The sequence below is a fragment of the Platalea leucorodia genome (assembly GCF_965183815.1).
Source record: "Platalea leucorodia genome assembly, chromosome: 6".
NCBI lineage: Eukaryota > Metazoa > Chordata > Aves > Pelecaniformes > Threskiornithidae > Platalea > Platalea leucorodia.
In genome coordinates this window covers 37395790-37409380 of record NC_138828.1, presented here as the reverse complement: position 1 = coordinate 37409380, position 13591 = coordinate 37395790, and the positions used below count along the sequence as shown (strand labels likewise).

Genomic DNA, 13591 nt, shown 5'->3' with positions numbered 1-13591 from the left:
CATGGCTTGCAAGAAAGCAGAATTTAGAGCTCAGACCTTATAAACTGAAACTCAGAGGGATCTTCTTTCAAATAAATGGGACAGACTGCATGTTTATGGTTTAAATGATATGCTGTTGGGTTTTTGTCCTCTACAAATTTCCTCTCAGGCATTCGTTAAATTCCTACAGTAATAAGAAACTCGGACTCAGAGCAAACTGTCCCCTGGGTCTACCCTAAGACAGAAGTCTACATAGTTAGTACTGAACTATTGTTGTACAAATCTTTACGCAGTGCTGAAGATACTTTCCTATTCCAAGCCACAGCATGATGTATAAACACACTGCAAAGTAGAGGCTGCCGCCCAGGGTACATAAGGAACAAATATGTAGCCTTTCCTACCTCAAAGTAAGCTGCTGGGTAAGGCAATTATTCCCTGCTTGTCTGTGATTGATCAGCTTCCTGTATATGGATGTGTGGGCTTTCACTTATTACCTACTTGGTCACTGGCACAGGGCTGCAAAGAAAAAGGTCTTTCTAATAGGATTTTTTCTGGGAAAGGAATTAAAATAGCATTGAGACGATTTAAATCACAGACAATGGCACTTTCCAATCCTCTTCTCTATGTAAGACAACACCCATACCGCTAAAAGTTCTAGGGGACTTGTTTGGGATGCGGAAAGTGGATTTCAACCCCTCTGTGCTGTCTACTCCCTTTTAAATAATATGCACAAAGGGCACAAGTCTGTGCAATCAAGGCAGAGTAAGGCTTTAAGTAACATGATTTTAATATTTATAAGGTTTTAACTTCTTAGAGATTATTTATGAAATCTTCTATTACATCAGGATAACAGGCTTAAAAGAAAGTAAAATAATCCAAAACTTACCATTTTTACACCAGTAAAAACATTTTAGAGCTATATTCAGAACCTATCCTCATACCTCGGTTGAAATGAGCTGTCAATCTCTACAAAGTATCAAATAATAATTAAATCCAGAGTTCATGAAGGACAATTGTTAAAGGAATAAATTTATTGCAGAAATAACAATCATATACTAAAGCTTCAGCCTGAAATGCTTTCATCACAATACATTGCATAGGGTCCCGCTAAGTCCAAAAGACAATGCCATTTTCCTCATATCCAAATTATCAAAAACTCTTACCTATTCCATTGGCTTAAAGACTGCTGTACAGGCTTTACATTAGGTTATCTCATATGTAAAGAGGTTCACACCAGGAGAGAAGGAAGAGAGTCACTCCGATGTTCGTTCATTCTCCACAACATGTCAGAGATGGCCTGTGGCCAGTTCTTCTTTACTGGAAAGGAATTTTGTCTTGATCACACTTTGATGTACAAGGGAGGGATATTCCCCAAGAAAAGGAACACGACAAACTAATTAAGCTATATTGTACACGTAACTGTAGATGAGTATCTGCTGAAGGTATCTCTCAACTGGTTCTTCTTATAAAGAACCTCCCATTAATTTAACTTATTTAAAATATATTAGAAAATTAGTGCTATGGAACAACCATTATAAAACATTTTCTTAGTTGGATAAATTATCTTCCACATGATTCTGAACCACTCAGCATCTCATATTTGAGCTTGGGAAGACAAGACGGTATAAAGGTTGCAAGATATTCTCAAGTGCATATATGCACCACTGTCCTCTGCTGGAAGAAATCAGTCTTACTCATGTTTGTGACTGATTAGCTTCTATTAGCAGTAGCTGATATAGAGCAAAGATGACATAAGCAACAGCTAATGTACATTCCCATTTAAGCTCCACAGGCCTGTGGCTTAGGACAGAAGGTTGTTAATTCTATTGTCTGTGCAATGTAGCTGCGTAAACAGCATTTAAGATGTTTGCATATGCCCTGGACAGTGATCTTTATTACCATGTATTTGTACAGCAATAACACCCCCAGGCCTTGCAGACACTGGACCTTGCTGCTCTACAGACACGGAGTTAAGATCCAAGATTGCAACTGCATCGTATCGTATCATTTGATGCCCAAGATTTGCAAAATGCCATCTATAAAATAGCAGCAGGTTTTGTATCAGAATGATACCAAAGGAAAACCCTACACAACCCCTTTGAGGACCTGAGCCTAAGACATTTTAAACAACAGCTAAAAGAAAGACACAAATGCAGTCACTGTCTCTTGCTCCAGCATTTCTAGGACAAGCATTTACCTTCTCAGGACAGGCACAGAACCTGTAAACCCAGTATCAAGGCCCCTCCAGACCCCCTCAGACTGCAGTGCAGCTGCTTCCCACGCTAATGCTACCACATTTTTGAGTGCCTGGGGGAACACCTCTCTGGGAAGAGGTATGCAGGAGAGCTGTGTGTGAGGAGGACTTGCACCTGCTTGGTAACTGGGCGCCATTACACTGAGACACGAAGCCAGGAGAGGCCTTTCCACAGCAAAGGTGAGGGACAAAAGCCCCACATTCACCACAAGCTGAGCTGAGCTGGGCTGAGCCAGTCTTCACCCAGCCCCTAGCGAAGGCGGGGAGGCGTGTGCCTGCAGCTGGCTCCCCACCGGAGGAGCAGCAGAACCTTTCACGGACCCTTCACCTCACCAGAGCCCCCTGCGCCATAACGCCCGCCCGCCTCGCCCTCCTCAGGTGGCGCCTGCCGAAGTGGCGGGCTGCGCGGGGAGGGCGGAGCCAAGGCGGGGGCGGAGCCAAGGCGAGGGGCTTGGCGGGAGTTGTAGTCCGTTCCCCCCAACCCGCCGCTCGGCGCGGCCATTGCCGCACGCCGGACTACATTTCCCAGGGGGCGCCGCGGGAGCCTCTCAGCGGCGAGCAAGGCAAAATGGCGGCAGCGGCGGTGGCGCGGGGGTGCGGTGGGGTCTGGCGCCGGGCGTGGCAGCGCGGCGCCGGCGGTCCCGGTCCCGCCCGCCGCGGGCAGCGGTCCGTCGCCTGTAACGCCAGAGGCGGGGCGGTGCCGGCGGGGAAGAGCGGGTACGGTGCCGGGACGGCGTGGGGAGAGGGGCCGGTGGAGCCGCTTCTCCGCCGGGGCATCCCGCCCTCAGGGCGTAGCCGCAGGGTGGGGGCCGGGCCCGGTTTCGGGCCGTCGGGCTTGGGCACGAGCGCAACGGCTGCGGGAGCTGGGCGGCGCCGGCGTGTCGGGCTCTGGAGGTGCCGTTACTGTGTGACAAGCAGCGCGCAAGGTGGTAGCGGCCGGGCCCGATTTAAATGCCATCTTCTGAGCGGTGTAAGGCTTCTGCAGCTTGCTGATGGCTGGCAGCACCTTCTCAGCTCGCATTTATCTCACACGCCCCCCAGAAGCCCCCAAAACGGTGTTTGTCTGTGCAGGAGGGCTGTTGTCGCTTGGACACGTTTGGCTGTGGTAGGATGCCCACACAATGCGAGCAAATCAGAAAAGGTTAGCATTCACGTCTTCAGAGTATAAACAGCAAGGCCTGCACCGATTTTGCGTTTGAAGGCTTGTTCTGGTCCAAAGGAAGCTTTCTCTTCCAGTGGAGAAACGTGAAACTTTGACAGTGTGCCTGGAATGGAGCATTTTATTCCTGTTGCAACTGAAAGTTATGGCCTGTACAAGATTTCATGTTCTCTGGTGAGATTCAGGTTTCTGATCACAACTGATCACCTAAGTGAAGTTACGCAGACACCGGCAGAAGTATGCTGCTGATTCCTTAGAGACACAAATAAACATAAACCTTCAACAAACATGGTAAGAAACTCCAGGTTCCTCATCAGTGGTGTTAGCAGGACTCAAGGACTGACTGATGCACATACCTTTTTATCTGAGTGCAAGCCAACACACTGATTGAGCAAAGCCTTATGTAATTTTTAATGCCATGATGTGACAGGGATGCATCTCTAATGAATACAGGAAATAATGAAATAAATTGGCCTCCAAAATTAAAAAAACCCAACTTTTTTTCTAAACCTTGAAGTATTTTTATGAATAGTTGAAAATACCAAAGAAAATACTATGTTTCAGTGAAAGAAAATGTATTGGCTCCTTTAAACATCTGAACCTTAATCCTTTATGATAATATTCTTCCTAAAGCAGCGATATAAGTGGCGTCTGCATCACTAGTTTGGTGTTTGTAGCGATGTCCTCAGCAGTTGGAGGGCAGACAGAGAACTAAAATCAGGGCCATGCATTATGTTCACCTTTGGAAGGAACACTGTATTTGATATATTTGTTTGATGTTTTTCCATAGCTCGCTTATCTCCTGTAGCTATCTGGGTACTTATACTGCTGAAGTATTCTGCCATAGAAATGTGATTTCACCACTGAAATATTATTTGTGCCACTTCATTTGTACAAGGCCAGATAATTACTTACAGAAACTGTCAAGCAATTCATACTGTAAAGGTGACCTTTTTCTCTTGTCCATAAAAAGGTTATGGATGTGAGAATTGCAATTACTTTTTAGATCATACGGAGCTGCTTTATTCTGTGGAGTATGTTCAGTGAGCAGTAGCTCTCTAGTTGAAATGATGATTTCTCTATTACCAGATTACTAATGTTTATGCTAATATGCTACTAACATTGCTCTGGAGAGCCACCTTTCCCAGAATGCAAGTGACTAGCTGACAAAGAATACATAATTTATTATGCCACCTGTCTGTTGGAGATTTATCAGACTACCTGAGAAGTAATTGATATTTATGATGATTTTGTGATTTTCACAAGGTACCAAATTAGGGTTCATCCAACATGCAAGTTTGCCTCATTAATTTCTCTAAGATTTCTCATGTAAGGAAAAGTTAAAAGTTTCAGGCCATTACCTTTATTTTTTACAGCATTGTTTTCTGTATATACTGAAGACACTTTGCCATACAGTCCCCTCCATATATATTGTCAATTAGTCTCAGTTCTCCAGTATTGCAGCACAACTTTTGCCATTACACCATAGATAGATTCACAACATCATTTATAATTTTTTTTACAATTACAATTTAATTTTTGTTAAAAGAATAAATGAAAAATTATTAATTCTTGTATTTTTAGATGGTTATGGGGTTTAATGTCATCTATATTTAAATTGCATTTCCCTTCTCCTCTTTCCTTTTCAGTCTTGCTCCATGGGTACCAGTTGTGGGTCTGGAAATTCATGCACAGATCAGTTCCAACTCAAAACTTTTTTCTGGCTCCCAAGTCCAGTTTGCAGCACCTCCTAACTCTTTGGTATCTTTCTTTGATGCTTCTTTACCAGGAACTTTACCAGTAAGTTATGCTTCAACTTAATTTATATCTGGATTAATGTCAGACAACTTTGATTATGTTTCTAGTATTTTGTTCTTCCCAGGATTTAACTATAGAACTACTTTTACATATTTTTTCTATTTTCTGGTTGTTTGATAACATGAGATGCCTGGTACTGTTTCTTGTCAGTTTACTCACTCCCTAGTTATCGCTACAGATACTTGATATCCTCTGCAAAGGAAAAAAATGAGTGTCTTTTCAACACATTGAATGAATTGTGGTATTTCTCTGAGGCCAGAGTGGGTGTGTTTGGTTAGTGTGCCACACAGGAAATTCGTTAAATATGAGAGATACTTAAAATCCTATGAGAGAAGGACATCTTAGATTTCCGTAGTGGCCATTTGATGTTACTTTGCCATATGTTTGTTTATGTAGCTGTCATTTGCCGTTTGGAACATCTCACTATGGAGGTACTTTGCTGCCTAAGTAGAAAGTCTCTGATTTAGGAAAGTGTGAAGTATTCCTATTTCCAGAACAAAACAATTATTTAAAAAAAAATTAATCTGTCTGGGACATTGCGGACCAATAAGTCAGAACAGCTAGCTAGCACTTAGCAATGAGATTTGTCAGTGACAACATAATAAATTTGTGAAGTCACAGCTTAATTATAACTTTGTGATGGCTATGACAGTACTGCTGTAGAATTCTCTGTGAATCTAACAAGTTTAATATAAAAATAATACTTTAAAAAGTATAACAAGCTGTTACTATACAGTGAAAATAAATATTGAATAGACTTAGCATTGCCTCATGCAACAAGCATGCAGACACTATAATGGGGTAAAATTAGTTAATGCAAACGTCTTTCACTGAGTATATTTATTAGAGTGGAAGTTTGAATTCCAGTTGCAGATATATTTTTTTAATCTATTGGAAGCTTTTCATCACCATAATACAACCTGAAATAATATTCTGAAATTGAGAATTAACTTATGGCTGGATTTCTAGGGTCTTGGTATATGCTGTGTGATCCTTAAAAAGAGAAATTAGTTGATATATTCATTCTGTATTTGCAAAGGTGTTGAAACCTAAGAAAGTGAAGTTTAGATGCTGATAAAATTTGGACTTCACTCTGGTCTCAGTGGCAATTCATGGCTGAATTTCAGATCTAACTACATGGAAATTCTGAAAACTTTCCAGAGAGAATGGGAATCTTATGCAATCGTTTGGTTTTAGAAGAATCCAGTTAGACTTAAACATGGAAAATGAGTTCCTTTCATTTGGGGGCAGGGCTAGGTTAGGGAGTTAATAGTCACAAAATTTAAAAGGGTTCAAGATTTTGGTTTTAGACATCCTACTTAATGTTCTGTTAATGCACAGAAATCCTGGTAAATTTTCTAATGCTTATCTTCAGTCAAGTAGAAAAACTATTCTTGAATGAACAAAACTGTGTATTTATGAAAAGTTTCATTTTTATGTACATTACTATTTATCGGAGGGGGGCTGGCTTTTTCCTCTATTAAAGTGCGTGACAAATGAGGCTTGATATGACCTTTGTGAGAAAACCCCAGTACATGTGAGCTTTGGCAGAGAATATAACTGCACCTGAGAAGCAAAAAGTAGGATGGTTAGGTTAATTTAAAAGTAGTGATGCTATGTTAGCTTCTACCAGCTGCTTTTATCTATACAAAGAGAAGAAAGATTTTTCTCACTGAAGTACTGGTGAAAATAGAGTTGAAAGTGAATGTTACAAAATACATGTTCTTGCATGTTAGAATGTGATACAAAATCCACTCAGTAGTCATAGCTTTATTTTCCCGTTGTACTTGCTCCACCGGAATTAATGTTAGAGACCAATGTTTGTTCTGGAATCAAACAGTTGGGCTTATTTTCTTGAAATAATTATATGTGTTTGTATATGGCAATAGTATCTGAAGTAGAACTGGATTTTTGTGGATTTTGAAAGACGGAAGGTAGTTTTTGAAAATTTCCAAGTGTTTGTAAAAAAAAAAAAAACAAACCAACACTTTGACAAATGTTAAGATTATTGCCTAATAAGTCTCTTTAGAAGGTAAATATTTGGCCTTTCCTTTTGACTCCTTTTTTTGCTGAGAAATGAAAAAAACAGGAGCAAAGTTTTGATACAGTAGTGGTGCTGTCTGTAGCAGAGGGTAACTGCTGTTACAAACTGAGAATTATAGGGGCAGTTTTCAGTGTCACAGGGATTTCAATTTACTGTGGCACCACGAGATGGTTGTGATAGACAACCATGATAGTATTTGCTGCTTAACAACAAGACCAGAAAGAATGTTGCTAAAGGGTGCTTTTCTGGTAGCTATACATTTCTGAGTCACTGATGAGTTTGAGCGCAGGCCTTTGCTGTGCTCTGCACAGGAGAGGGGAAACTAGAAGAATGTGTTTAGCCCTCTTCCGTGTTTCCTCTTTATATTTTCTTCCTGTACTGTAATACAGCTTATTTTATGCTTCTGCTGCAAGTAGACCTTAGGAGGACCATCACAGGGTTAATGTCATGGCCATTTCACTGTGCTGCTTTCATAATGTGCCTGTGAGAGACAGCTGCAGGCGCGAACAGCTATGCACGTGCACTCCTGTTTGGCATGAGACAGAAAAAATGATGTGGCAAAGCTTTGATTTAAAAAATAGATTTAGAAGTAGTGAGACTGGACGGCGAATCCCATGCTACTGTGCACACTTTTAGTGCCCTGTGGTGATGGAGCCCCTTACCACTAGACCAGATAGCATCTTACTCAAGTTACTGTAGGGATCTCCTTTCTTTGGGACTGCATATGACTACATACATTGCATTTCATGTAACGAAATGTGCAAAGGCCTGTTTTTTTGTTTTTTTTTTTTTTACCTGGTGAAAGGACTTGGCAATGATCTTAGCTTGGTGTCTGTAGAGGACCTGTTACAAAGCAAGTTTTATGCTACACATGGTTGCATATAGTGCGTCGTACCTGCAGATTGATCTAAAATTCTTCTGAGGATCCGTAAAGATGGTTGCACTCCCAGTCTGATTTATCCTCTTTGAAAATTCTGAGAATCTTTATAAAGGTTTATAAAGATAAGACTGGGCTCACAGAGAATCCATGATTATCTATTCTCATGATTGAGGTGGCTGACTAAAGGTTAATTATAGCTCAGCCACAGAAATAAGATGGTAGATCTAGTAGCTAAAGGCTGAAACCTTTTCGTCTGTGCTGACAGTCTTTGTTCCTAATCACACAAAAAGATGCACGTTTTACGTTTGTCTCCTGCATGACTAAAGTGTAAGCCTGATCCTATTTCTTTGTTGGCAAGTGTACTAAGAAATAATCTAGGATTTACATAACCAAGGTTTAAATTAATAAGATTTGAATGAATGTTAGCCCTACAGTCTTAAGTATTTTGAAATTTTTGACACCTTCTCATGCGTTTGAATTTCATTCTCTTCACAGTGTGAACAGCATCTGTTTTATCTTTTTTTAAGATAGAGTTTTTGGAAACACTTGGTAATGATCTAATGAAGAAAAGATGAATGATCTAATGAAGAAAAGATAAATACCTTCTGACCTCAAGAAACAGAGTAAGATCTGTGTTGAACATCGCTGTAGAATATCACGTGAGATGCGTGATTTTATCTGAATATACAACTTTTTCCTGCTCCACTGGACATCCTTGAAGGCTTGACAACTCACTCATTGCTGCTATCTTGTATTGACATTTTCATATCCTCTTGTTTTAAACTCCTTTAGTTTTCCCTCTGTAGTGTCAGAAGGAAGCATTTGGGTCCTACTGTATCTTCTCTCACCTGTGTAATGACAGTCAGGCAACCAGATCTGCCTTCTCATGGAAGAAAGCAGGGCTAGAACAGCTATTAGCCCTTGTTCCTTCTGGTATTGCATCACTGGCAACTTAAATTCCAAACTGACTTCTCCAAAGCTGAGGAATGTCACTGCAACACTCTGCAGTACCAGAGAGCCCTTGTATCATGCTGTTGCCTTCCCCACCCGGCAGTGCTGTGCTATTGAGATAGCTGCCCAGGGACGTGACAGGGTTAATACCCAGTTTGGGGATGCAGAGGGTGCTTTAGTTGCCCTTCCTATATTGACACGGCATCCATCCTTGGCAGTGGCAGATACCCAGTGTTTTTCCAGATGTCTTGGGTGATAGATTATCAGACCTTATGATGAATTTTAGGTGTTATTAATATACAGAATTCACCTGATGCATTTGCTTTTGAAGGCACCGAGAGGTTTGTGTGAGATTGTGGTGGATCTGTCTGTCAGCTCTACATATTGGAACAGAAACAGCATTTGAGACCAGAATTTATACTTTACAGCTTGAAACTAGGTTTTTTGATACCCTGTGCCTGTTAAATCTGGTGATTGCAACAGCTGCTTTACCAACTTGTGATTTCAGTTTTGTTTTGACATTCCTGCTGGCATGCATATGAATTTACTCCCTTCTTGTACTACTTCGCTTTGAAAAAAAATCTGCTTCTTAGCTTGACTTTTGATAACTACATTTTTAATTGCACGCACCTTTCTTGGGGAACTGGACAATCTTCCCATCTTTGTACGCATGCTGGTTTAGCTTCCGTTACATAAATTTTCTTCTTTTCTTTGAAGCCACGTGATGCCTAGGTTGTTGTATCCATGAGCTCTCCTCTAAAAATAAATTAATGGCAGTACCTGAAGGAAAAAGAGAGTTCATGCTTGTTTTAAACCATTTTCTTATGTCTAGGTTCACTTTAACTGCTTGTTACTTCTTTCAGTAAAACTGTAATAATTGTACTTAGGGGGAAAGAAGGAGATATTTTCTTAGAAATTGATGGGACCTTTCTGTTGCAGTCCTTTCTTTCCTGATAATATTTGGGTTTGCGACATGCATTGTATCATCAGTGGTTAACAGTCCTCTGTTGCTCATACAGTCCCAGCTTGCTGGACTTGCAGTCCCAATAAGCCTCTAAAAAGAAAATCCAACATAATTTAGAAAAAAACTAGGGGAGTGAAATAGGCTTTCAAACCATTGCTCGCTGAGAATGCCTTTGCAGTTCATAGACCCTTAAATTTCTGAGTGCGTGATGGATTAAAGCCTGCCTACATAATTTCAAGCTGTTAATCAGTTCAACGCTGTTGTACTGGTCAGGAGAAGTCTTTGAAAGATGAGGGAGGCCTGCTTCAGGCGACTTTCAGGGCTGGGTTATGGTGAGGGTTGTTCCTCATTCTATTTCTTTCTCTTTCGTAGGATCATTCAAAGCCCCAGGGTTACCTGTGGAACTGATCTCCTTCAGTGGGGTCTGAGAAGTGTTATACTTCCTCAGTTACTTAGCTAAACTTTATTTCATACTTAACTGTAAATGCCATTTTTCTGGAGACACCTCTGCTTTTGTGCTTTGAAGCATTTGGTGACATTTGTTGCTCTTCTCTCAAGCTTTGAAGGAGTCCCCTGTAAGGTTTTCTCTTGCTTTTTGCTATGTCTCATTTATTTGTGAGAAGTTCTGACACTCATTCTGGGTGTTTTAATCTTTTTGTCAAGGCTAACAATTCCCGTAGGGCTTTGTCTCCTTAGCACCTCAGTAACTGTGCTACCTATTGAGCTCTCTTTTCGTTTTGTTGTTTGTGTTGGCTTTCCTGTTCATCCTTAACAGGTCCCTCTGGCTGATGTAAACTTGCCAGTTAGAATGGCAATGAGTTGATAAAACATCTTGCTATCACCTATTTCAGTAGATCCGTCAATGGATCAGTGATGTTATCTATGTATTTTCTCTTATCTCCTTTTGTGTTGGCTTTTTTTTTATTGCTTTACCTTTTGCTTTATACAGATATTTTTCTACTTCTTAGTGAGGAGCAGGAGTTTGCAGTATCTTGTTTCCTTTCTTTCACACAGTTCTGTTACTGCAGTTATTGCGCCATCTTTGATGCTTTTGGACAGCACAACCATTACATGACAAGTAGACAGATCAGTGTCCCCCCTTTTTGGATTCAGTCTGAAATTGCTGCTGAAACACACACTAGCTTTTTGCAGTAGTTTTTCTCAGTGGGCTGGGAGTTTCATTTTAAGTTCAAACCCTGAGTGGATTTTTTGGGAAAAATTTCCATTACTTCTGTTATCAGTCACTATATATGCTCTGGCATCCTTAAGTGTTTGATTTAATTTTCTCTCAGTATGTAGACAAACAGCCTGGTTCCAGGTGACTCCCTTTGAGGAAATCCAAGGTAATACATTGTATATATGTGTATGGAAGCAGTGCTCTGTTAAGCAAAAGTTTCTGTAACAATGGTGGTTCTACCAATTTCTTAGCATTTTGACTTTGCAAACTGACATCTTGCTTCTTCATTCTTCTTCTTAACAATTTTTTCTTTGAAGAGTTTTTCCATTGAAAGGCGTTTAGGAAACATTGTCCAACAGTAATGACAGATAATTGTAGACTGGGACTTTGTTCTCATCATGGTTAGCTGTCTGGTGTGTAATGTTGCGTAACTGTCAGGTTTATGTATTTTGTTTGAAACTTATCTTGGTGCAATTAGGCTGTAATTGGTTCCTGGGGTAAAATTAGTTTCTTTCTTTGTGTTCTCTCTGATTATCAGCCACCTTGCCACCTTAAATGTATTATGACTATGATCTGATTTTGAGAGGATAAACTCGTGTTTATTAGTTACATGTGCAGATTTTGCTACTGCAACCATTGTCTTCTATACAGAAACGCTAGTTTTGCGATTCACTGCCAAGTTCAGCCAAATTTGCCTCAAAAAATTTTAGATTTGTAGAGGTTTTTGTGAATATATTAGCAAGCGCATGAACAGGAAATTAGTGATTGAGTCTCTTCTCCCCACTGATCTCAGCTTTATTTGGGCTGCTGCTATTCAGATATTTGTGACACTGTATACTCAATTTGGGATGTTTGATGAAATGGGGAGAAGATGGGGGGGAATCATGGAGGCGAGAGTGTTGAGGTCACTGCTTAGGTAAAAGAAACTAGGACAATTATGTATAGGAAATTAATCTTCGTTGGTTCTGCTGTTCCAGAACAACTTTGTTAAAAACAAAGAATTGTAGTTTGCTTTCTTAATATCTTTTTGCAAGACTCGTTGCATTATGTCACCTATTGTTTTCCTGAATTAGTATATTCTTTTCTCTACGTGTGATAGCCCATTTCTGGTTTACTCTCAATTTGGATGTTGTGCTCTTAAGAGATGTGGGTCAGCCTGGAGGGAAAGATGGCTACCTCTTTGGGGAGCAAATAAACATGTTTCAGGAGATGGCAAATGGCAGAAGAAGGGATGAGGGAGTCAGAGCAAAGGGCTGGGAGTTTTTAGTGTTTATTTAGTGTGGGCTCTCAGACACACAAAGATTGCAAGAAGGAGCAGAGGGCAGATAGCCAAGACTTAGAAATGATAGAAGATGACAGTCAGTGTATATCAAAGGTCAGAATTTGTTACAACTCGGAAAACCACAGAGCTGGCCCTTACCAAGCCTACAAGCAAAGGACCATCTGCAAGGATAAACAGGGCAGGAGTTGGTTTATAAACTCCATTCTGTCCTAAGTGCTCTGAATTTTCTCTATTTAGCAAGTTAGTCTAGTTATATTGAAGAAGGCAGATGGTATTAATGTTTAAAAGCCTTTTTTAGCCTTTTTTGTGGAGCTCAGTGTAGGAAAAAAGGTCTGAGAAGGTCCACCTCAAAGCTGTGGTTGACTTTGGATTTGATCACATTCTGTAACTTAGGTTTTAGCCATTGCTCAGTCCCCTACCTCCAGAAGCGGGAAGTGTTTTCAGTGGATCTTACTGTATTTAACTTGTCCCGGATCAGATAGCATTAGCAATAGTTTAAATTTCAACTGGCGTAAGGGAGGGAGCATCCTTATGACAGGTCAAAAAAAGTCATGTGACAGACACAGAAGACTGTGCTTTCACCAGGGATGGCATGGATGTTAGAGAGATACTGGACTTCTTGATGGGAACACCATAGAAATAGTGTCTGATTATGGATATCATGAACCATTGTGTGACCATTGTGTTGTTCTGTCTTCCCTGTGGGTTCTCCTGCTTGGAACGGGTTCTGCATGGGCGAAGTTTATTTGGTTTTAGTTGCTGCTGATGGGATGTGAGACACGAAGATCACTGGTTTGGGGCAGTGCCACTGGGTTGGCTGCTTCCCTACCACCCCAGAAAACAGATTTATTCCACTGAGACCATTGAGCACTTTGCCCATGCAGTGGTCCGAATGCATTTTTCCTTCTGTGTTTTTTTTTAGCAAGCCCTGTGTCAAAGGGCTAAGAAACGCAGAACTTGGTCAGTATTTAAATAGTTTTGTATCTGGTGATACCTTTCTGTTTTTCTTACTCCCAGGGGTCAGCATACCTCCCTACTGCTGCTGGATTTTTCTGGTCATCACTGGCACTGGAAGATGCTTCC

General features: G+C 40.8%; 1 protein-coding gene across 1 annotated transcript in view; it reads left to right on the top strand.

Moving 5' to 3' along the window:
- Window positions 1-3603: 3603 nt before the first annotated feature.
- GATB (glutamyl-tRNA amidotransferase subunit B) overlaps window positions 3604-13591 on the top strand; it is a gene marked incomplete at its 5' end in the record, with an annotated part of 44353 nt that continues 34365 nt past the window's right edge. Inside the window, 2 exons of the mRNA XM_082316379.1 lie at window positions 3604-3683; window positions 5042-5192. Coding sequence (XP_082172505.1) covers window positions 3604-3683; window positions 5042-5192 — 231 coding nt within the window. The remainder of the gene's footprint in view (window positions 3684-5041; window positions 5193-13591) is intronic.